Consider the following 22,015-nt stretch of genomic DNA (forward strand, 5'->3'; position numbering starts at 1 on the left):
TTACTCCTCACTTTTGTCATACTTTTACTTAAGTATCAGAAAATGACTTTTGATACTAAAGTAGAGTAAATGTTTAGCGAGAGATCACGGAAGATGGTAATTGTATGGAATGACCATATAAAAGGACACAGCTCTCACGTGTCGCTCTATAACGGATGATTAACACTATTAGTAATAAAATAACAAAGACTTAACTTAGGAAGTCTTTGAGTAATATTATAAAAAGTGACTTCAACTTCTACCAAAGTCATTTTCTGGTATGATACTTGGTACTTTTACTCAAGCGTCCCTTTAGGTACTTTAAACAAGACGGATTAAGTCTGATTCAATCTGAAACTGATGAGATTAAAGTGTATAAATGTAAATCTTCATTGGCTTAGTATGAGTCAGCAAACACAGCCACTGGTCAATCAGGAAAGACGATAAAAAACTGTGTGATGTTGAAAAGCTACTGAGATACAGAAGCTGGACTTTGTTCCTCCACATGTGAAGCTGTTCCTGTGCCTGGCTCAAAGTTCAGGTCACTCAGAGTTTCACTGTTGTCCGTGCGTGTCTGCGTTTCCAGTGTTCACACTGACCTGCTGAGCTCCAGGATGACCCGTCACTGGCCTCTGCTCGCTCCTCTGCTGCTCCTGCTGGGGCTGTTCACCATCGGCGCTGTCGGTCAGGAGGCCGGGGACTCTGCTGCACCTCCACCTCCATCGTCATCATCAGGCCAGGCTTCAGACGGAGCGCAGACGCAGGACGATAATGAGGAATGGGGAATGGGCTCAATCAGAGGCAGCTTTGAGGCTGTCGGCAGCTACTTTGACTCTATGCTGGAGTTCATGGGTGGACGTGATGGAGTGTGTCAGTACCGCTGTAGATATGGTGAGTGGTACTTTTACATTTATTTTATTTTGTACACACACACACACACATATATATACACATAGGTATGTCACATTGAGATACAAGATCTCTTCTTCCAGGGAGTCCTGATCAAGAAAGCAGCATAGATAGTACAAATAGTGACAGAGACACAAGAATTTCAGATATAAAACTCACAACAGAATATAAAAGAATACTACACAGTAATACTTTACATTACAGAACAGCAACAACATGCAATATTGTTGTAATAAGGAGTTAACATGACAGTAATAACATGTTAATAATAGCCAATAGCTTTGCAATGACTATAGACTATCAAATCTTTAGGAACCAAAAACTACAATAACAAGTTATAAAGTTGAATATTTTCAATGTGATTACCAAGCTACTGAAGATGAGATGGAATTACTATAATATTACAACAATGTTGTTACTGTACTTAAACGTAAAGTTAATGAATATTTGGATTGAATTAACATCAAGGAAAAATAACAATTAGCAAAAGGTTTATATTTGTAAGCCTTTGAATTGATCCCATCACCCCAAATTCTCGTTTAACTTTGATTTTAAAAGAGGTTTTATAGTTTGTTTTTTAGTTGTCTGTAAACCCCCATATTTAATCTCCTGTTACTGATTTATTTAATAGATTTGATTATTCCATTTGCTTTTGTTAAATGTGCACACTTTCACATTTATTTTTATTAATTCATTCTTTTAAACATTTATTTTCAAAATGTAAGTTAAATTTTATGTCGATGTTTTTATCTTTTTCATGAGAAAATTTGCACATTACTTTTTATATTATATTACTTAATATGTTATTATCGATGTATTGACTCAGTTTTCTTGACTTTCTTAACTTGAAAATGTGTACATGGTGTTATTGTTATTATCATCATGATTATTTCTCAGTTGACCAAAAGCTGGAGAAACAATTCAATATAAACATATAAATTACAAATAATAATAATGTGTGAAGATAAACAATATAACATTTTGTTGCAATCCTTAACTTTCCTCTGTTTCAAGCGTGTCTGCAGAAAACAGAATTAACAAGTTAAAAAAAAACACAGCACACAAACCACCATCGCCATCTTGTGATACGATAGAAAAAGAAAAGAATGTCAATGACATCTTGTGTCACAGTATATTAACCCATTAACCTTTAACCTATAAATAAACAGTAAATAAAACAGCTAGAACGTAAGCCAGGAATTCACAATATGATAAATACACCATGAGTGCACACAAGATTCTTTGATATCCCAACATATAGATTAATAATCTTAATCTTCACTTAAAGACTAAGACACTTTACTTTACTTATCGCCATGTTTGTTATCGTGGAGGTGCAGGTCTGGAAATGGACTGTGACCTGTCATGTGGTGACAACACAGAACGTGTCAGATGTTTATTACTCTGACCGTCTAACATAATCCATCTGATCTGATTCTCTCACAGGTAAAGCTCCTCTTCCTCGTCTTGGATACCAGATGCCTGAACCTGATGGATGCACCTCCTACTTCTTTGGACTTCCTGTTCCAGATGGGGTACGTTTTCTCTGACTGTGCTCAAACTGCTGTAGAAATAAAGAGTTTGGTATTTCATTGGTGCCTTTCCCTTTTAACAACCTCTTAACCTCCTAATTTATATGTATATGTGTGTATATATATATATACACACACACACACACATATATATTTACATATATTACATACACTTAAAGATCCAGTGTGTAACATTTAGGAGTACCTATAAGTTTGTCAGTATGATTGTTAAATTCTTTGGTTTTGTAGCTTTAAACTAACCCTTTTATTAAGTAAACTTTAATTAAGGGCCACTTAATGCCATCATATTCCCACGACAGCCATGACCGTAGGAACTTTGCTATATTTATTAGTAATAACCACCATTTTTTTCCATCTCATTTTGAAAACATTTCCTCTTCCTCTGACAACGGTTTTCTCTTCTTCTTTTTTCGCTCCATCAATGCCTTGGTCTTATAGGCGGCTATGGTGTGTGTGTGATTCTTGTGAGACCTCTGATGTCGGTTTAGTGGCCCTCATCTTATAAGGCTGGTTTTCCACTAACAGACAGCAGGGGGAGACAGTTAAAATCCTGCATAGTTCCACTTTAATACTCAAATGAAGAAGAGCAACGTGCTCTGTGGTATGTGAAGGCCACCGTACTTCCCTGATGCACTTAGGGGTGGGAGGGGTTTGTTTTTTTGCCACAATTGAAGCAAAACGTTGCAGACTTCTGTGATTAGATGTGATTCTTGCATTTAAATATAAATAAGTTGCCTCTTCAAAAGCCTGAATGCACGCTTCGATGGTGGCCTCCATAGGACAAAGCTCTTGCCTAAAACACATGTAAAAGGCTTATTCTAGGGTTCTAATTTGATTTGAAAGCAATAATACACTTGTTCAAACATGACTATGGGAAGTATATTGAATTTACAGCCATATAACTAGACCAAGGTGAACGTAACTGTCCCGTTTCCCTTCATACGGTCCAGTAAACTGTGACACACACACACACTCACCTCAGTTGTTGTTCTGTGGCAGATGGACATGGGAATCCCTGCGATGACCAAGTGTTGCAATCAGCTGGACATGTGTTACGACACCTGCGGCTCCAACAAGTACCGCTGCGACTCCAAGTTCCGCTGGTGCCTCCACAGCATCTGCTCCGACCTCAAGAAGAGCCTAGGCTTTGTGTCAAAGGTGGAAGGTCAGAGAGCACACGTGTAAAACCAGCAGGCTGGATATGACACTGCCTTCATGATGACACATTTCCCACTTTCTCTTTTTCAGCGTGCGAAACTGTCGCCGACACCTTGTTCAACACAGTGTGGACTCTGGGCTGCAGGCCGTACATGAACAGCCAGAGGTCAGCGTGCTACTGTCAAGGAGAGGAGAAAGATGAACTTTAAATGAGATTAAAACACACACCAGTTAACTCCTGTTAACTACAGGGGTTCAGAGGAGACTCCTGTGTGAATACTTGGGCTTGTTCTGGTTTTGTTTCACTGTGAAATTGTGTCACTATTTAAAGGTTCCGTCGCACACTTGAGTTGTGTATCTGCTGACTGTAGAACAACTGCTGCATTCCATTTACATTGGAAGTTGGAGGTCGGAACTGGGAGTGACGTCAGCTTCAAGTCGACTGCATTCCACTGAGAAGTTGGACACAAATGTATATTGAGCTACTTACTTAAGTGTAAGCGTATAAAAGTGGACAGTACTATTCCTACGACTGACTTATAGTGAAACAAACGACAGAGCAACATCACCAACTCCAAACATGAGGATTCCAAACACTTTCTTTTCACAGTACCTCAGTCTTTTGAACCGTAAACACCATGTGGTGTCTTTATGGACTTTGTGGACTCAGGAAATGACGTCACTCCCAGTTCTGACTTCCGATGTAAATCGTACAAAGTTTGTCATTCACTTTATTTCAGTAATTGTTAAACGTTTGATTAAAGCAAATTCAATTCATCTCACAAAATCAAACAATACATTAAACAAAGTTAGTTGAATTGTTTTTTATGCAAAACAAACATCCCAGTTATGACTTTGACAGAACGGATGTACAGAGTTCTAATGTTACTTTACACACACACAACCACACACGTTGGGGAATGGCTGCTCTACAGTCTTAGGGCCAAACGATCGAGATCTTACTAATACAAAGAGAAAAAAAAGGTTTGCGCCACAAAAGCAACACTTCATCATTTCCAACTTCCAAAGCAGTAGTGCTTTGTATGAAATACAGTCTGAGTAGATGCTGTTAGGGATGAAAGTACTTTTTTAGTTTCTCAATAAGCCACACATCATATTTGTACATGAGGAACAGCAGCTTGTGAGAACCTTCTCAGCACCAGTGTGTAGAAAATTAAAAAGAAAGTCCAAACTAGTGAAAGAAAAGCTGTTTTTCTATTACTCTGTGCATTACTTTAAACATCATTGTGACGAAGAAAGAACCATTTAAATGTTTTTATGGCGCTGTAAAGGTAAGAAAAGTGGCTTGACTCATTTTAAGTATTTCAATATTTTTAAGTAGTAATAAGTGCATTAGTTATGATGAATGTTGAGAAATGAAGAAGTAAAATTCAAATTTGTGATTATTGGAAAATGTACTTTGATAAATGACAATAACAATTATTTCAATAAATAAGAAATATTTTTTATCCTGTTTTTTAACACAAACGTTATTTAGTGCAACAGGTGTTATTATTACAATTATTATAATTGTTCTTCTTCTTCTTATTATTATTATTATTATTATTAATAATAATAATACACGTAATAGTAATAAGAACAATAAGCATAATGTAATAATAATAATAATAATAATAAGCATAATAATAATAATGTAGTAATGATAAACAACAAACGAAAATATTTCAAAGTGGAATTAAATATTTTTCTTTCTAAACAAATGTAAACAGCATGAAGTACAAACAGATACAAAGACATGGTGTGAGCTCAGAAATGTCTTGACCAACGTCACAAAAACATTAATTTTGAACAGTTAATTTAGTGGAACACGACGAAAGTGTGTGTGTGTGTGTGCGTGTGTAACGTCACAGTCCATGTGGTTTGTCAAGGCTGAGTTTCAAGAAGATTATCCGCAGATCTATGAACAAAAAAACACACAAAAATAGTCACATGACAGTTACTTGGCAGTAAAATCATCACAAACTTCACAAAGGCTTCAAAAACAGTGTATCTAAGTGAAACACTCAGAGAGAGGAGGACACAGTGTATCATGTGACGTCTCACATGTTTTTAGACCAAGTACAATCAAATCAAATGGTTTGATTAATTCAGTATTCTGATTCTGAGATCAACACACTGAGCACAACACAGAGACAAACAAACATCCACACTCACTCTCACACCTACGGTCAGTTTAGAGTGTCCATATGACCTAATCCCATAATGCAAGGTTTTGACCTGTGAGAGGAAACCAGAGAACCCGGAGAAACCCACGCACACACAGAACATGCAGAACAACCTGCGAGGGGGGGCAAGAACCCAGGTCTTCTTGCTGCAAAGGCAAGAGTGCTGACCCCTACACGATAATCCAGTGCAGTAGAAATGAACGCATGAATGACCCTCTCAAAATCATTACAAGAAACAAGTCTTGACCTTCACTAAAAGACACTCCAAACAGATGACTGACGTCATACATGACGCGTCACCTTCACACCTATAATGTTGTAAAGTACAAATACTTAGTTACTGTTGTTGTTCCACGATCTTTGTTGCTCATTACTACCAAATAAGAATCAGAAGAAGAAGCTTCTGAAGATGCTTTTCTAGTCTTGATGAGCTGCTTTATACCACATTCAGCCGTTCACACTCTCAACATGGAGTTAAGGAGAGCCAGGAACTAAACTGGAAGGTGAAAGGTCGTCTTCCAGTTGAAAAACTTTGGTACATTTTATATAATATGACAAAATGACTTTTGATACTTAAGTACAGTAAATGTCCTTTACTTCAGTAATATTATAAAATGTGTCAAAGTCACTTTCTGGAAAGACACTGCTGGTATTACAATGCCACCCAGTGTACAAACTGGGAACTACAACCAACACATCAACAAAAAATAGCACAAAATAATTTGCGAAAATTGCTTGAGTCACCAGTTATTGAACAACATTATTGTTCTGAAACAAAACCACATCTGTGATCCCTGATTATGGACTCACACACGCTCTTTGATATTTGATGCTGTGTATTCATATATGTAAACATGTTTCACTGATGTATTGAGTTATTTTTGATAATTGTACAGTAAAAAACTGAACCAGGGACAGAGATTGCAAATTAGCCTTAGATAGAAATCTTACATACAATGCATCTGTGATGTGTTAAGTTCAACTTGTTACAATGTTTTTTGCAATGTCCCTGAATAAATAAAAAACCACAGTGCAATTATTTTCAATAAAAAAATGATGTATTAACTAAATAGTAAATACATGAAAGGGTCCATCAAAAAACTAACAATAAATAAATAAATAAACTTTTGTATGAGACCAAAACCGTTTTGTTTGATTGAGTAATAACAATCGGCCAAATGTTAAAAGAAATGTCAAAAAAGTCCACCTCTAAGATTTGCACAGGGTTTCATTTAGTCCAAAACTTTTGTCACCTTTCTGAAGAGGTACCTAGTACAGTGGTCCAGGGCGGAACTAGACACACTGTAGTCTGATTGGATGAGAGAAGACACAGACTAGTCAAGAAACAAAGAGACTGAGAGTTGCATTTACTGTGTCACACTGATAAGATGCCAGGCAATCTCTGTCGCTATCTGGCCCCACATGGCCCCACATGGCCCCACGTGGGCCCGCAGCATCAAAGTCAACCATTCTTCCAGGAAATAAGATTAACAGAGTAGAGAAAGAGGCTTGAAAGAGACAACACTGAGACCGTTGGGTCAAGCAGCCTCTCATGAAGATGAAAAAACACTCAAAACTATCAATTATCAAAACAGTCTTAATAATCCATTCATCATTGCAGCCCTAGACCTTAGCAACTTTATTCATTGTGCGTTTACCTGTGGAACAGTGGAAAATGAGCCAACATGTTTACTCACTCAGTCTGAGAAGTGAGAGGTCTGGGCGGCTGTGGGACTTGTTGTTTTGCCCTCTGGTTAAACGCTTCAAGCTAAAAAAAAAAGAACAAAGAGACAATCGTTAAGAGAGCGGTTTATTTTGTGTCAGCATTAAAATGACTTTACGAGGCATGGACGATGTTTGGCATTTTGCTTATAATTATTTATTTATCCGACTGTCCGATTCCCATATCTCTGAACCGATTGATTTCAAAGTTGACAGGTGTCTTGCTACGTTGGCTTTCGCCACTCTACTGCAGCCCCTCCCCCTCTCATTCACACAGCACTGTGAGTACTGTTTCCCCCCCCCTCCCCTCAGGGGGGCGTTACAGGTCTCTCCGCACCTGAACCAGCTGGTTCAGAGGAGGCTTCTTTCCTGCAGCCGTCACCTACAAGTGACACTCAAACACATCAAAGCAACAGTTACTAAAACACACAGAAAAACAGATTTTGCACGGGCATTGTATTAATTACAAATCACAGAAACTTTATCAATGCTACCGAGTCACTCAAACTTTATCTTTTCATCAAAATGTGAATTTGTTGTTATTTTCTGACCTTTTTCATACATTTCATATTTAGTTTATCGACAGGAGAGACTATTGTGTTTCAATAACTAGTTGGTCCATTCTTTATTATAATTATCATTATATTATTATTATAATATGGTATTATGGTTAAAGGAGGCTTCTGTGAATTTTCATTTGCGCTGGCCAAACCATGAATCTGGAGGCTGACGGTTAATCCAACCACAGATATTTAGTTGGTTCTTTGGTTTTCAGTTCCTTCAAACTATCTGAACAAAGCGAGTTTTCTAACCAATGCTGTGGGAAGACACTCAACTGTGATATCACAGAGAGGGAAGACGACGACATGAGGCAGCGGCCTGATGTAACATGTCAAATGTTCAAATCACAGCTCGACTACACACATATCATATAAACACGCTAAGCTAACTTGTCTTCGTTATGTTGCTCCGTCTGTTTTGAGTACATGATCATATCAGAATTGATTTCAATGTTTTAGTCTAATAATCATTGATTTGTTTTATAACTGCAGACGCACTTGCCCGCAACAACAGCAGCAATCTGTCTGTGTCTCTGTGTCTCAGCCACGAAGTTGAGCTCCTGTGAGTGAGTGTCTCTGTGCGAGGACATGCACAGAGACACTATGATGACATGCACAGAGACACTGAGCTCCTGTGTTCAGTGTCTCTGTGCGAGGACATGCACATAGACACTATGATGACATGCACAGAGACACTGTGAGGACATGCACAGAGACACTGAGCTCCTGTGTTCAGTGTCTCTGTGCGAGGACATGCACAGAGACACTGAGCTCCTGTGTTCAGTGTCTCTGTGCGAGGACATGCAGAGACACTGAGCTCCTGTGTAGAGTGTCTCTGTGTGAGGACATGCACAGAGACACTGTGAGGACATGCACAGAGTAGTATATTATTAGAAATCATGAGCTATGATATTGTGCAGACTCTGTTGACATCCCATAATTAAAAACCAATAGATTTGTTAGTTACCGTCCTAGAAATGAGACGCTGGATGAGGAAGCTTGTCAGACTCACCTTTCTCCTCAGGTTCATCTTGATTTCCTCCTCCGTCCGCGGCCGTTTTTCCTCTTTGGGCTGAGTTTGTAGATCAGCTCCGTCTCCCTGTGAAACCTGCAGCGTCTGCACAGCAAACCTAGTGTGTTGTAGGGGATTCAAGCACTTCTGTCTTCCTCTCTTCTTTCTCTCCCTTAACTTGTGAAACCATTTCCGACACTTCCTAATGTAGTTTGACTTCCTCTTCTTTTTGGTGAGCTCTTTCAGACACGGCTGACGGGCCGCCTGGTTGGGTTTGATGACCCGCAGGCAGCGTTGGTTAGATCCACTCTGGCCTTCACTGGTGGACAAGTCTGGATTCACAAGCAGGTTAATGTCCTCAAACAAACTGCGACGAGGGAAGTAGTGTTCCGTGATGGGAGGATAAGGATACTTGGCGGGAGGAACGGCGGCTCGCGTGTACGCCGAGTATGAAGTTGAGGCGTCGCTGTCGTTGGCCGTGTACTCGGAGTACTGAGGCAAACTGTAATCTGTAAACGTAGGGAACGCAGGCGGGTGGGACTGATATTGATAAGCAGAGATTTCTGTGGGGTCTCTTCTGTCCTGCGTCAGAGCTGCTTCACTGTCACGGCTGCTGTATTCAGACACTCGCCTTGGTTTTGTGTCTCCGCTGTGAGAGGATTGACGAGAAGGGCTGAAGCTCCGAGAGGTGGAACTGGAGGAGGACGATGATGATGATGATGATGATGATGATTCAGACGAGGAGCTTCTGTGAAGTCTGTTGGAGCGACGACTCTCCCGCTCCTGCCTCACAGCAGAAACCTCCTCATGTTCCTTCTTCTTTCCATACAGCCTCTCCTGAGTCCGGTCTGTCAGTTTGTTCAGCTCTTCTACTTCCAGGTTTAACCCCAGTGTTTTAAGAATGTTCTGCAGCTGTTCTTGCTGCACAGCCGCCTTTGGCATTTCTTCTTCTGTCTTCTTCTTTTTCACTGCTGGGGGAGACTTGGATGGACTGTTAGATCCTAAAGAGTCATCTCTTCTGTCGTTCTTCTTCTTCACCTCATCACCACACAGGGAGTCCGTTAGGGAGGCTGCGCTGCGTGAAGGCCGACTCTCAGCCTCCACAGCAGGGGCGCGAACCATCAGGAGATCCTCGCCGACAGCGAGTTCCTCACTGTCATCGTTGACGATCCTGCTGAGAAAGTCCATGTCCACTCCTTTGTTGAGGACACTGAGGAAACGCTGGAAACCAATGTTGTCACTGCTCTCCTCCCGAGCTGGTGAAATAACATTTTGTCTGGGAGAAGGAGGAGCAGGAGGAGGAGGTATGACGTCAGGGACCTGGAGAAGGTCACACACACACACACAAACTGAAGGGTCAGAACACGGACTCAAAACACAACTTTATCACGCAAAGTCATAAAAACCATTGTAAGTATCAGTTTACTGGATAATAATAAAATGGGAACACCAACATACAGTCCTCTCACGCTGACTCTCTCACACGCTGACTCTCACACGCCCTCTCTCACGCTTGACTCACTCTCTACAAGTCTCTCAGCTCTCCTCCGCTGACTCTCGCTGACCTCTTGCTGACTCACCTGACAGCCCTTCCTGACAAGTCTCTGACCTCTCACCCAGCTGGACTCTCACATGAGTCTCTCCCATGCTGACTCATTCGCGCTGATTTCACACGCTGACTCTCCTGACTCTCTGCACTCTCACCACGAAGTCTCTCTGCTGACTCTCACAACCTGACTCTCTCCTCACACTGACTCTCTCACACTCTCCAGCCTCTCACACCCCACTCTCATGCTAGTCACTGACTGCACTGACTCTCCTGCTCCTGGCTCTCTCAACCGACCTCTCCACACCCGACTTCTCTCACGACTCTCAATACTGAAGCCGCTGACTCTCTCACGCTGACTCTCTCACACGAGTGTCTTATGCTGACTCTCTCACACGAGTGTCTTACGCTGACTCTCTCATGCTGACTTACACTTTTGTGTAAGGTGTCCTTGACCTCGTTCATTTGAACAGCAAAAGGACAAAAGGAATGGGTTCAGAAAAACAACAAACCTGTGTGTTTACAGGTAAAACACGGGGGTCACAACATCTCTGCTTCATCAGTGCCTTCACCCTCAGCTTCAGTGGATGATCTTCAAGCAGGAACAAGTTTGTTGTCCGTTTGGGTGAACTGGGCTGAAAGACAGGAAGCAATCATACAATATGTTAATCATCAAGTACAGTTTTTCACTTGTTTAACTGCTACTACTCACCTTTGGCAGATTTCCGTGTGAATTTCGCTCCTGCAGAATCAAAGTCACTCTGTCTTGTAGAGTTTCACCATTGCATGCAGCCGACTGTCCCTTACAGGAAATGCCTGGGGCGACTGTTTTCAAAGCAATGGCAGCTTTCTTGAACAGTATTTGCTGCTCGATCTCTCTGAGCTCTCTCTGTTTCCTTGCCAACTCCAAGTCAAGTAAATCTTCTTCCACGTGAAGTGGTTCTCCATCTGGGTTCTCCACTTCTGATTCCCCGCTGTCAAAGTTGTGGATGTTGGGACTGAGTTCCTCCCACTCCATGTCCACCTCCGTGCTGCTGTGAGGTGCATCGACAGCGTAGCTCATGTATTCGTGATTAGTTCTTAAAGCCTTTCCCATGTTGTTGTTAACTTCGCTGTTGTTTTGGTCCAGATGTCTCCCGAGTCTTTGCAATACATCTTCCCACTCCAGTGGATTCATTGTTCAGCCACGAACAGTTTAAACGTGTAAAATTTCTGAAAAGAGAGAGTGTGGAAAGATATTAATGACGGCATGTTCAGAATTTCACGATTCCACTCTGATTCCTTGGCTAAAATTGATTTTTGATTCCAAACCATTTCCAATTCAAAATATTTTTTTGATTCAAGATTGAAGCCGTTGTGTGCTAAGAAAACTTTGCACGATGACGCAGCTTTTGAAGTTGGAAAAATGCAACGTAGCTGACACCAACATGGAGTGTCTCACGGTTAATTAGCATCCACATAACTGACAAGAGGAATAAAGGGCTGTGCTGTTATTACTTCCCTTAAGCTCATAAGAGGGCAGCTCCAGACAGATAACACTTCAATTTATTAATGAATTCTTTGTTTAAAGTTTCATGTTAAAAGTTGAAGTATAATAAACATTAAATGCATTTAAACAAAGCTTTGTATTGGAGTTGTTTTGACGGACCTTCTATCTGTAGTGTAAATGCATATCGGTGATTGACCTCATTAACCAATATCAGCAATGAAAAACCAATATCAGTTGACCGTGGGGTGTGTCGGCCAGACAAGCAAATGACAAGCTATTTATGGAATTCACATCAGCTACTTAAAGAGCACACCAGCTCGACACAGTGGAGCTCACCAATAAATTCCACAAAGAAGAAGAAGAATGCAAGACAGTTAACAAAGAGCAACAATGGCGGGCAGCAGCATTCCTTATGATTTCTCCTTGACATAATTATCTGTTCACAAGAAGTTTTGTTTAAGAGAAGCAGTTTTTCCTGTCCCTCCCACGTCAAAGACTGCAACTAATGATTCATCTGACCATCATTTTCTCCTTTAATAAATAAATCGTTTGGTCCATAAAATGTCAGAAAATGCAGAAAAATGTTGATCAGTATTTACCCAACCAGGAATTCTAATGTTCTAAAAGGTCTTTAGTCCACAAACTAATATCTTTTGGTTTTAATGACTTGTCCAATGGAGCAAAGAAACCAGAAAAGATTCACATTTAAGAAGCAGAAAAATCAGAAAGCTAGTTTATTAAAAAACCTCTGAATCCAAAGTAAATAGTTGGCGATTAATTTAGTTAATCAATTAATAATAGATTAATAATTGTTGCAGCCCTCGTTTGAATTAGTTATTGTGGCGCTCTTTTCGACATTTGACAATGGTAACGCACATATTTGCGTACCATACTGAACTGAACTGGACCACTTGGTGGAAATAGGCCCAAACCTAGGACTCCTGGTCTCACCCCTCCCTTTCCCAAGTGTGTCACAGAACTACGGTGGACTACGCACAACAGTAATAATGTCATTGTTCTTTGTTAGTGTAGTGGCTGCAGCACAAGATAGGGCCACACACAGATAGAGACAAACAACCATTCACCCTCACACTCACTCCTAGGGTCAATTTAGTGTCCAATTTACCTAATCCCCACATGCATGTTTCTGGACTGAACCTGGAGAGAACCCACGCACACACGGGGAGAACATGCAAACTCCATCCAACCCGGGTCTTCTCGCTGTAAGGCGAGAGTGCTAACCACTACGCCACCGTGTGGCCCGATTAAAGACATGAGAGAGGTAATCATAAAAAATACAAAATGCATAATTATCTATAATTGATCAAATAACAATGTTGGCCAGTGTCCATTAAAGATCAGTCTACCTCTAGTATTTACTATTTCATTTATAGTTATTTTAATAAGAATATACAAGTGCAGTGCAGATAGACCATAGATTGTTCAACAAACAAATACTTACAGATACAATTAACGACTGTAACACTTGCTTACATAAAACACTTCACCAGATTTCACCAAAGCTCTGAACTCGTACTTGGTATTCCAAGTATTTGGAGTTGAAGTTCAGATTGTAATTTGTTCCATGTTAGAGCTGAAACAATTAATCGATTAATCAATTATTAATCGATTACTAAATTAATCGACAACTATTTTGATAATCGATTAATGGGTTCAAAGCTTTTTTTCATGATTAAAACAAGATTTCCGATTGTTCAAGCTTCTTAAATGTGAGTATTTTCTTAATTTCTTTGCTCTGAAGAACAAAGAAATCGTTAAAAGTGAATCATTTTCTCAAGACATTTGAGAACATCATCATTTCCAGGTTTCATAAACACCGATCAACATTTTTTAAGGTTTTCTGATATTTTATGGAGCAAACGATTAACCGAGAAAATAAACGACAGATTAATCGATTATGAAAATAATTGATAGTTGCACCTCTATTCCATATATTAGATGCCAAAAACCTAAGATTGTGACTTCTATGTTTCCTTGTCAAAAAGACAAATAGGAAGACAAATAGGAAGGAGTTATACCCAGAATGGTTGAAATAATAATTATGCTACAATGTTGGGACAATGTCCCCTTAATATAATAAAATTTTATCATAAAGTCATGCATATAAATGAGGGTGGTTGCTAATGTTGCACAGTTGTCAGGACACACACACACACACACACACATTGCACTCACTTATATACGAAGAGAAACATCTCGCTTCAGTCCAACAAACGTGACTAAAAAGAAACTTAACACAACACAGGACTGGTGGTTCGAAGCTTTGTGTCACTGAACAGACGAACACTGACAGCGTCCTGTGTTTTAGCAGCTTAGCATGAGAGCTAAGACAGTTTACCTTCTACGGTTGATCAAACGATCCCTTCTCCAGTTGCTTCTCGAGAGGAAACGTCATTTTAAGATCGGTCTTTGTCTAAAACCAAGTTATTTCACAGTCACAGGCCGAAAAAAACATAATATATGACATGTCAGGTCCGTGGGTGAGGACGAGCGAAATGTTTGCTATGAAGAACAGAGGAAACGAGCACAGCTGGGAGGCCACAGAGGTGTTGGTGGCAGCGCCCCCTGCTGAACCGGAGGGAAACTACCACATCTCTTTTATTATAGTTTATCCACGCAACTTGTTTGAACATTTAAAAGCAAGTTTGCGTATGTATGGAAGCCCGTTTCCGCCACATAGTATTAATACATATTACATATAATGGATACCCATCTTATTATTATGACTTAGTATCTTACCTCGTTATTATGACTTAGTATCTCCAAGTAATCCTTTTTGATAGGTCTTACAACACAACAGCTTTCATCTTCATTAATCCAAATGCTTTTTAAAAAAAAAAAAAATCTTCAGTCTATTTTCTTCAGAAATTCCCTCATTCATTGAAACCTACTTGGTTGTAAAACAGATTCTGATCATTTGTTCTAGTGCCAGTTGTGGACATTTAATAATTCCAGTTTTATGACCTTTAATGACTACGTTCTCTGTCATGTGTAATTAAGATTTACTGTGTCAGTCAGGTTTAGATATTATGTCTGTAGACTTTTTTGTTCACACCATTCTGACACATCAGGAGACACACTGGAGACAACTGTTGCCACTGTTGGGAGCGTTTGACACTTAACTATGACAACATTAACTGTGGCACTAATGTTTTCATTAATGAAATCAATCTTACGCAAACACAATTTATTTATCTATTACTTTTGTCGTCCATGAAGTAGACAGACTTAGACAAACGTGGGCATTTCTTACACAAATGAACGCATTTCTGACTAAATGGCGGGCCTTTAGTATGTTTGTACAATGGAGCATTAAGATCATACTGAAGAAAAAAGTAAAATTTCAAGAATAGTCGGAAGATTATGAGAATTAAGTCATAATATTACAACTTTTGTCACTTTTTTCGGTGGTTCATGACTCCATCCAGGGATAGGCAGTATTTTCTTTTTTTTCTTTTGTAATTAGTAATTTGTATTTTATTGTACTTTATTCACTTGACAACCCCACACTCGCTCTTGTGGCTTTTGTGCAATTAAACGTCTCCTCACCATTTACTTCAGAATCATTGTATTTATTACACTCGTCAGATATTTACACAGCAACAGTTGGTGTAAAAACACATGTTGTTTACTATACATGGTAAATATTCACATGAAGGGAGTACCCTCAGAAAAAAGACATTTGCAAACAAACATGATTACAACAAAACCGTATCTCATCATTTATGACTAGCTATAAATAATACAATAAATCAAAAAGGGTTACGGTCACTGTGGGTTTAGTGTGTGTGTGTGTGTGTGTGTGACATTGTGCCGTGGCTGAAAAACACAGACTGAGTGATGGACAGTCGTCATTGATCATTCTCAACATTACTTGTTGCTGCTTTTGTCTGAAGGATGTTCTGATGTGTGATGTGTTGTTAATATAAAGGAGCTGCTGTCCTACACCAGTGAGTTTCTCTGCTCAGATTTCCCACCCACATCTCCTCACATCTTCATTATCCAGGTTGTTTTGTTTGGATGACCTGCAAACACCTCGGCCTGGGCTGTGGTTTGGATTTCTGTGCATTGTTCACTGGCTGATGTTGGTTCATTTGTGGCCGGTTTTGAAAGTTTGACTGAGGATTGATAATGTGTTGTGGGAGTAAGTGGTTTGTTGGAGGGAAGAAGTTCACAGGTGGGACAGGGGGGACAGGGGGGAAAGGGAGGTAGGGAGGCAAGAAAACACTGGGTCTGACGTGGGGTAAGTTCGGAGGCAGAGGTGGCGGTAGAGGTGAGTATGGCAGAGGTGAATAGTTCACTGGAGAGTATGTCAGCGGCACTGTGGGAGGAGGAGGAGGAGGAGGCGGCTCTGAAACACTGTAGGTGTTATCATGAGAAAATGTCTGAAATGTAGCAGTGGTTTCACATTTATCACTGTCCTGAACACAATCACTGCTATTATTCTGGACATATTCACCAGTCTTAAGCGCCTGAATGGGATGCACCTCTGTTCCATCCATCTGAGCATGACATGAGTCTTTCTTCATGTAACTGTCCCCAGTCAAAGAGCTGAAATTTGATCGGTTTGATGAGGACGATCTACTTCGATATTGTGGAGAAATCGCTCGCCTCGTGTCTCTTTCTCTACTTCCGCCTCGACAGCGAGCCAGGTCAACATCCTTCTTTCCGTATAACCGCTCCTGGATTCGATGGGACATTTGGCCCAGTTCCTCAGAACCCAGATCCAAGCCAATGGCCTGCAGAACATCTTGAATTTGCTTGTGCTTGTGCTCATCTTCAGGCGTCATTGTTTTATTCGCCACCACGGACGGAGACTTGAATCTGCTGTTCGAACCATGGTGGCTTTGTCCTCCATCACTCCTTTGCAGTGACGTGTCATCAGACAGAGAACGTCCCACTGGGCTGAAGGTCTTGGTCTCACAGTGAGGTCGCCGGGGTCCTTCGCTCTCACTCCACTGGCCGTTGTTTTGGTGGCTTCCTTGTTGCTTCTCATCAGAATCAGGAGACCACAGATGTTGCACCGTGTCCGTGAAAGAACCAGGGGAGTGCGGTGGATTGTTGGCTTCTGGAGACGGACGAGTGACGATCTTGGTGAGCATGGCGACGTTCACGCCCTTGTTGAGCACGTCGAGGAAACGCTGAAAGCCCTCATTGGACTTCTGCTCAGGAAGAGTGGGAGTTTGGTTGATGAGGTCACGCTCAAACGACTGATGAGAAACACACCGAAGAAACCAGTTTACAGGGTTATTATCTGCAGAGGATCTGCTTCAACTAAACAACCTGCAGAGAAACTGGCACATCCACAACTCTGAGCTCAGACACATCTGTTCCCATTTTCTCAGACCTATTGATCTGATACAAGTGTTATTATGACTATTAATACTATTATATACTATTATGACTACATCTCTTGGTCATTTCCTTGATTAATCGAGGACTTGTTTGGGCCATAAAACGCCCAAACCTCAAACTGACGATCCACAAACCAAAATGAATCAAAACACTTGACGACTCATTTAGTGATCGATTCACACCTGGGTCTGTCCTAAGAGAAAGACTACTGCAGAGTTTTAAAAGCCTTGCTTGACAATTGCTCAGACAATTCTGTGAATCATCAGTCACTGAGTAACAAGTAAAACCACCCAGTAAAAGGAAAACGGGTTTAAAAGATGCTTAATTTGAAGGTGTAGGGGCCACACATAGCTTGCGGGGGATTATTTGGGCATTGATTTGTTTGGTATGGTTGCCACGGTGATATGTGAGGTTTGGGTCACGTGGCCACCGTAGAAGGCAGTCGTAGGTTATAATTAGGGGCTGAATCACCTGCACTGGGAGGAGAGAGGAGAGTCAGGTAGCCGGAATTTTTGTTGACCGCTTTATGTTCAGCTATGATACACAAACAAACGCAAACAGTGCACGTATTACATCTTACCTGGGTGTGTATTGTGTATTTCGAAATAACCGCTGTAGTAGCCGTTGTGTTCATCATTAAACATCCTGAAACATGCTTACCCGGACTCAGCGTGCAGCGTCATACAAACAAACAGGACCTATCTCCTCTCAAGAGGCGTTAAACGGCTGTTAAGTCACAACAGAAGGTATTGTGGATCATTATCTAATCAGATTTGATGAATCCCTTAAAGACACTGCAGACAAGAGAACTCTATCAAATGTATGTAAGTGGTGAATTTAAAGTTGTGCAGAAAAATATCGGTGTGGCGTACGAGCGACTGACGTGTCCCTCATGTTCATGGTGATTGGAGTGAAACAGGTTTTAAAATCCATCTGTGATTTTCGCCTGTTGATGTTGGTGAGAATCTCAACATTTGTTTCTTTTTAAAATTAAAAAAAGGCTGTGATTCATGTCAAACATGTTTAGTTTGGAAACGTGCTGTAAGTGAATTACCAATTTGTAGCAGACTCACATAAAACCACCTGTAACACCCACCTGTCCACAAGGTTCATTTAATGGAAACCTTGCACTACTTTGATGATGAGGATCCTCGTGACGTCTGGAGGGGCTGTCTTCTCTCGCTCCTCCTTTGACAAAATTCTGTATGATAAGTGAAATATGTTTATTTAAACACATGATACTGAAGAGAAAAAACAACACAATGTCATAATATCCACCTTACCAACTTTAAACACTTAAAAAAGTCAATAAGTTTCAAATCATTCTGTGCTCTGAAACGCTGGGGGCGTGTCCACTCGAGAAGCCAAACGCCACGAACGCTGCTGTTCATCAGTGTTTGTACAAAATGTAAAACGCAGCACTTTTAAACTTCACTGTTCAACAAACATGCAGAGAAATGACGCTCGTCTGCTTTGGTCCCACCTCAAGTGTGAATGCAAGTCCTACTTACGTTAATAAAGAATATTAACTTGAAATAGGGATGCACAACACCATCAGTATCAGTATCGGCTGGTATTGCTTTAAAATGTATGATCAGATATCGTCAAAACAGTTTGCTCGCAGTTTAATCACATAAGACGCTTTTCAACGTTCTAGCACGCCTCGGCTTGGCTCAGCTCAACTCTACTGGGTTTGGTATCAGTCACTTCATAGTCCCTCCTCCAAAAGATTTGGTCACAGAGTGGTTCAGTACTTCCTGCATGACGGGAGCGCAGACTCTGACACAGTCACTGAACTGAAATACAACTGAACGGGTTGTGATGGGGCTCTCGATCGCCGACTTTCAGCGGTGCCGTCACTAAATACACCAGACTCCTCTGTTAAATATTGAGATTTTAGACGTTTCCTTGTTAAATGTTGGAGATTAACGCATGTTTTCAGGATTTTTCAGTCTTTTTAACTGATCTACAGTTTTGCTTTGTTGGCTTTGATTCTCATGTCGGACGTCAAGCTCATGAGTCTTCCAGTGACGGCACTCTCTGACCAATCAGTGGCCGGCAGACTGTTGAGTCATATCGCTCACTTGGAACCTCACCAGAGCAAGTACCAATAAAGCAACAGGTACCAGGTACTATCACTAATGGAAAAGAAAAAAAAAGTTATGTCAAGCCATGCTAGAAATGTATAGTTTGGTTTGGAACAGTAAAGTTCTGCGTCAGGCTTGCGTTTCCACTGAGAACAGTACCAGTACCTTTGTACCGGTACGACAACAACAAACAACATCGAACCCAACACAGAACCCACTGTGGTTTTTCACCTGTTCTCAGTCACTGTTTTCTAATATCATGTGTGAAGAGGATAATCTCTATTAAGATTTTAGGGACTTTTAAGAGTGTGTGTCTCAAACTAAAAAGAGTCGTAATTTAGTGTCTTACGTTCATGGAGCTCTCTTGAGATCGTGTCGACCCTTCTGAACGCTCCCAGCTCCTTTCACGATGATCTCGGTCTTTGTGATATCCAGACGCTGGTCTGTGATCGTCATGCTGTGTTCTGTAGCTGAACTCTTCATGCCTGTGTCTCGAGTCTTGAGAGGTTTTCTTGTATTTGAAATTGTCTTTTTGTGGTAGTGAATGTTTGAAATCCTTGGGTTGATGTGAAAAACCATCTGGCGATTGTCTGTATGTTTTATCCTCAGGTTCACATCTGTATTTGTGATCATCATCATGATCAACAAACCTTCGCCTCTTCTTTTCAGTAGCACCCCTATCAGGAGAAGACCCGCGTCTTCTCACTGGGCTCTTTCTGCTCCAGTCTTGACTGTATCGCCTCTGAGGCGAGTCACTGTACTCTCTGCTTCGGTTTCCTCCCTCAGCTCTATCATATTTTTGGAAGGAATCCCGAGGTACATCTCTGTGGGGTTCACGTCTGTCATTCCACTGCCTGGAACTCCTGTCACCGTGCTGCCGCCTGTGACTGTGCTCCGACCTGTTTGAGTACATCGTCTCAGAGCAGCTTCACACACTGAGTAAAGGTCATATAAGCTGCAGGAAAACAAATAAAGCAGAATTAAAATAATGAAGGTGAAAAAAAAATCAACATAATGTAAGTAGGGCTGCATTGAATAAAATAGATTGCTCTGTCGCTTAGGTTCTTGATTCATCGTGTACGTAAAAAATGTCAGCAAATGTTGATCGGTGGAACCTGGAAATGATGTTCACGATCAAAATTACACGGTTTTAATGATTTTTTTAGGATCAAAGAAAACTGAAAATATTCACATTTAAGAAGCTGAAAAGTCAGATAACTTATTTTAATTATTTAAAAAGCACACAGTCTAATTAATGGATTATAAAAATACATTTCCTTTAGTAACGGTTGCAACAACACTTGTAATTGCACTATAGCGTCCTGTAACCTCATGTAAGGTGATCGACGACATCGCCCTCATTTACAAAAAACAGATCCATGGTGTGTGTTATTTTACTGGATGTTAAGTTTTTAAACATTCTAGCAAATATGATGTCATACTGACCTGAACCCGGCTGCGATGTAAACTTAGCCTATGTACCTAATAAAGTGACCAGTGGATGTAAACGCGAGTATGTGTGTGCACATTCTCGGTGATTCCAGCTACAAAGCAATACGTTCAATTAAATCGTCACCATTTATTGATAAAATAATTAATTTCTTTTTTTAAACGTGCGACTGTCATCATTAGCCGGTTAACGTTAATAACAGTTTGCTAGAGGATCGGTTAAACAGAGGCGAGCTAGTTAGCTTAGCTTTGTACAAATAATACCAGAGATATGACTTGTTTTTTTTTGTTTTTGTTTTTTTATCGCTAACCAGTGTCTTTAGATAAATTACAGGTGACTGCGACACAACACACTTTCACCAAGTTAACGTCTGTGGCTGGACTATTCATTAGAAGCGTTTAGTGTAACTAGCTAGTTAGCGCTCGTTGGGCAACAACCAGAAATCTACGTTACCTTTTCCGTTTTCGCGTTATTCTCTTTAAGATGAAACTGGGAGAACATTTCCAAACTAGGTTTGCTAACTCGTACGAATCATAGCAACAACAGACCGACGTGCAGTTCGTAAACATTTGTAAACGTTCGCAAACAGGTTCACACTTTGCAGGCAGCGGCCGTGCAACCTCACCGCCGCGCTGTTTCACTGCTCCTCCATCTGTTTCAGAGGCTGCCACCTGCTGGACGGAGGGCGCATAGTTCTACGGTTATCCAATAAATAAATCAATGAGAATAACCCTTAAAAATATGAGGAAGAGGAATATGAGGAAGAAAAAAAGGTAGATTCTGAACAAAACTATTTAAATGGAACGAACTTCAGACTGTTTAAATAAATAACCATGGACAACCACACACGCGCTGAGACCAGGAGGCAGAGTTGCAGCCTTCTTTTCGAGCAGTCACCAACTAAAACCCCATACACACTGTCTCTGGCCCACAATCTAAAGTGAATAAATCAATAATGAACAGAAGACGAGTTAGACTTAGACTTTCT

At 40.6% G+C, this 22,015-nt stretch overlaps 3 protein-coding genes across 3 annotated transcripts; 1 reads left to right on the plus strand and 2 right to left on the minus strand.

The window, feature by feature from the left end:
• The first annotated feature begins 538 nt into the window (after positions 1-538).
• On the plus strand, positions 539-4,376 carry LOC122770757 (group XIIB secretory phospholipase A2-like protein). Its single transcript, XM_044027845.1, has 4 exons — positions 539-870; positions 2,335-2,423; positions 3,441-3,606; positions 3,690-4,376. Exons 1-4 carry the CDS (start codon positions 594-596, stop codon positions 3,806-3,808), a joined length of 651 nt encoding a protein of 216 aa, XP_043883780.1. The 5' UTR covers positions 539-593; the 3' UTR covers positions 3,809-4,376.
• Positions 4,377-4,408: 32 nt separating this feature from the next.
• LOC122770729 (zinc finger protein 318-like) lies at positions 4,409-14,651 on the minus strand. Its single transcript, XM_044027797.1, has 6 exons — positions 14,474-14,651; positions 11,338-11,837; positions 11,138-11,260; positions 9,080-10,399; positions 7,483-7,553; positions 4,409-5,517 (listed from the first exon to the last, which is right to left on the minus strand). The coding sequence occupies exons 2-6, from the start codon at positions 11,800-11,802 to the stop codon at positions 5,484-5,486; spliced, it is 2,013 nt and encodes a 670-aa protein (XP_043883732.1). The 5' UTR covers positions 11,803-11,837; positions 14,474-14,651; the 3' UTR covers positions 4,409-5,483.
• Positions 14,652-15,686: 1,035 nt separating this feature from the next.
• LOC122770730 (cyclin-dependent kinase 12-like) lies at positions 15,687-21,687 on the minus strand. Its single transcript, XM_044027798.1, has 4 exons — positions 21,481-21,687; positions 19,927-20,532; positions 18,587-18,691; positions 15,687-17,345 (listed from the first exon to the last, which is right to left on the minus strand). The coding sequence occupies exons 2-4, from the start codon at positions 20,488-20,490 to the stop codon at positions 16,134-16,136; spliced, it is 1,881 nt and encodes a 626-aa protein (XP_043883733.1). The 5' UTR covers positions 20,491-20,532; positions 21,481-21,687; the 3' UTR covers positions 15,687-16,133.
• Positions 21,688-22,015: the final 328 nt, after the last annotated feature.

Source organism: Solea senegalensis, linkage group LG6 (assembly GCF_019176455.1).
Source record: "Solea senegalensis isolate Sse05_10M linkage group LG6, IFAPA_SoseM_1, whole genome shotgun sequence".
NCBI lineage: Eukaryota > Metazoa > Chordata > Actinopteri > Pleuronectiformes > Soleidae > Solea > Solea senegalensis.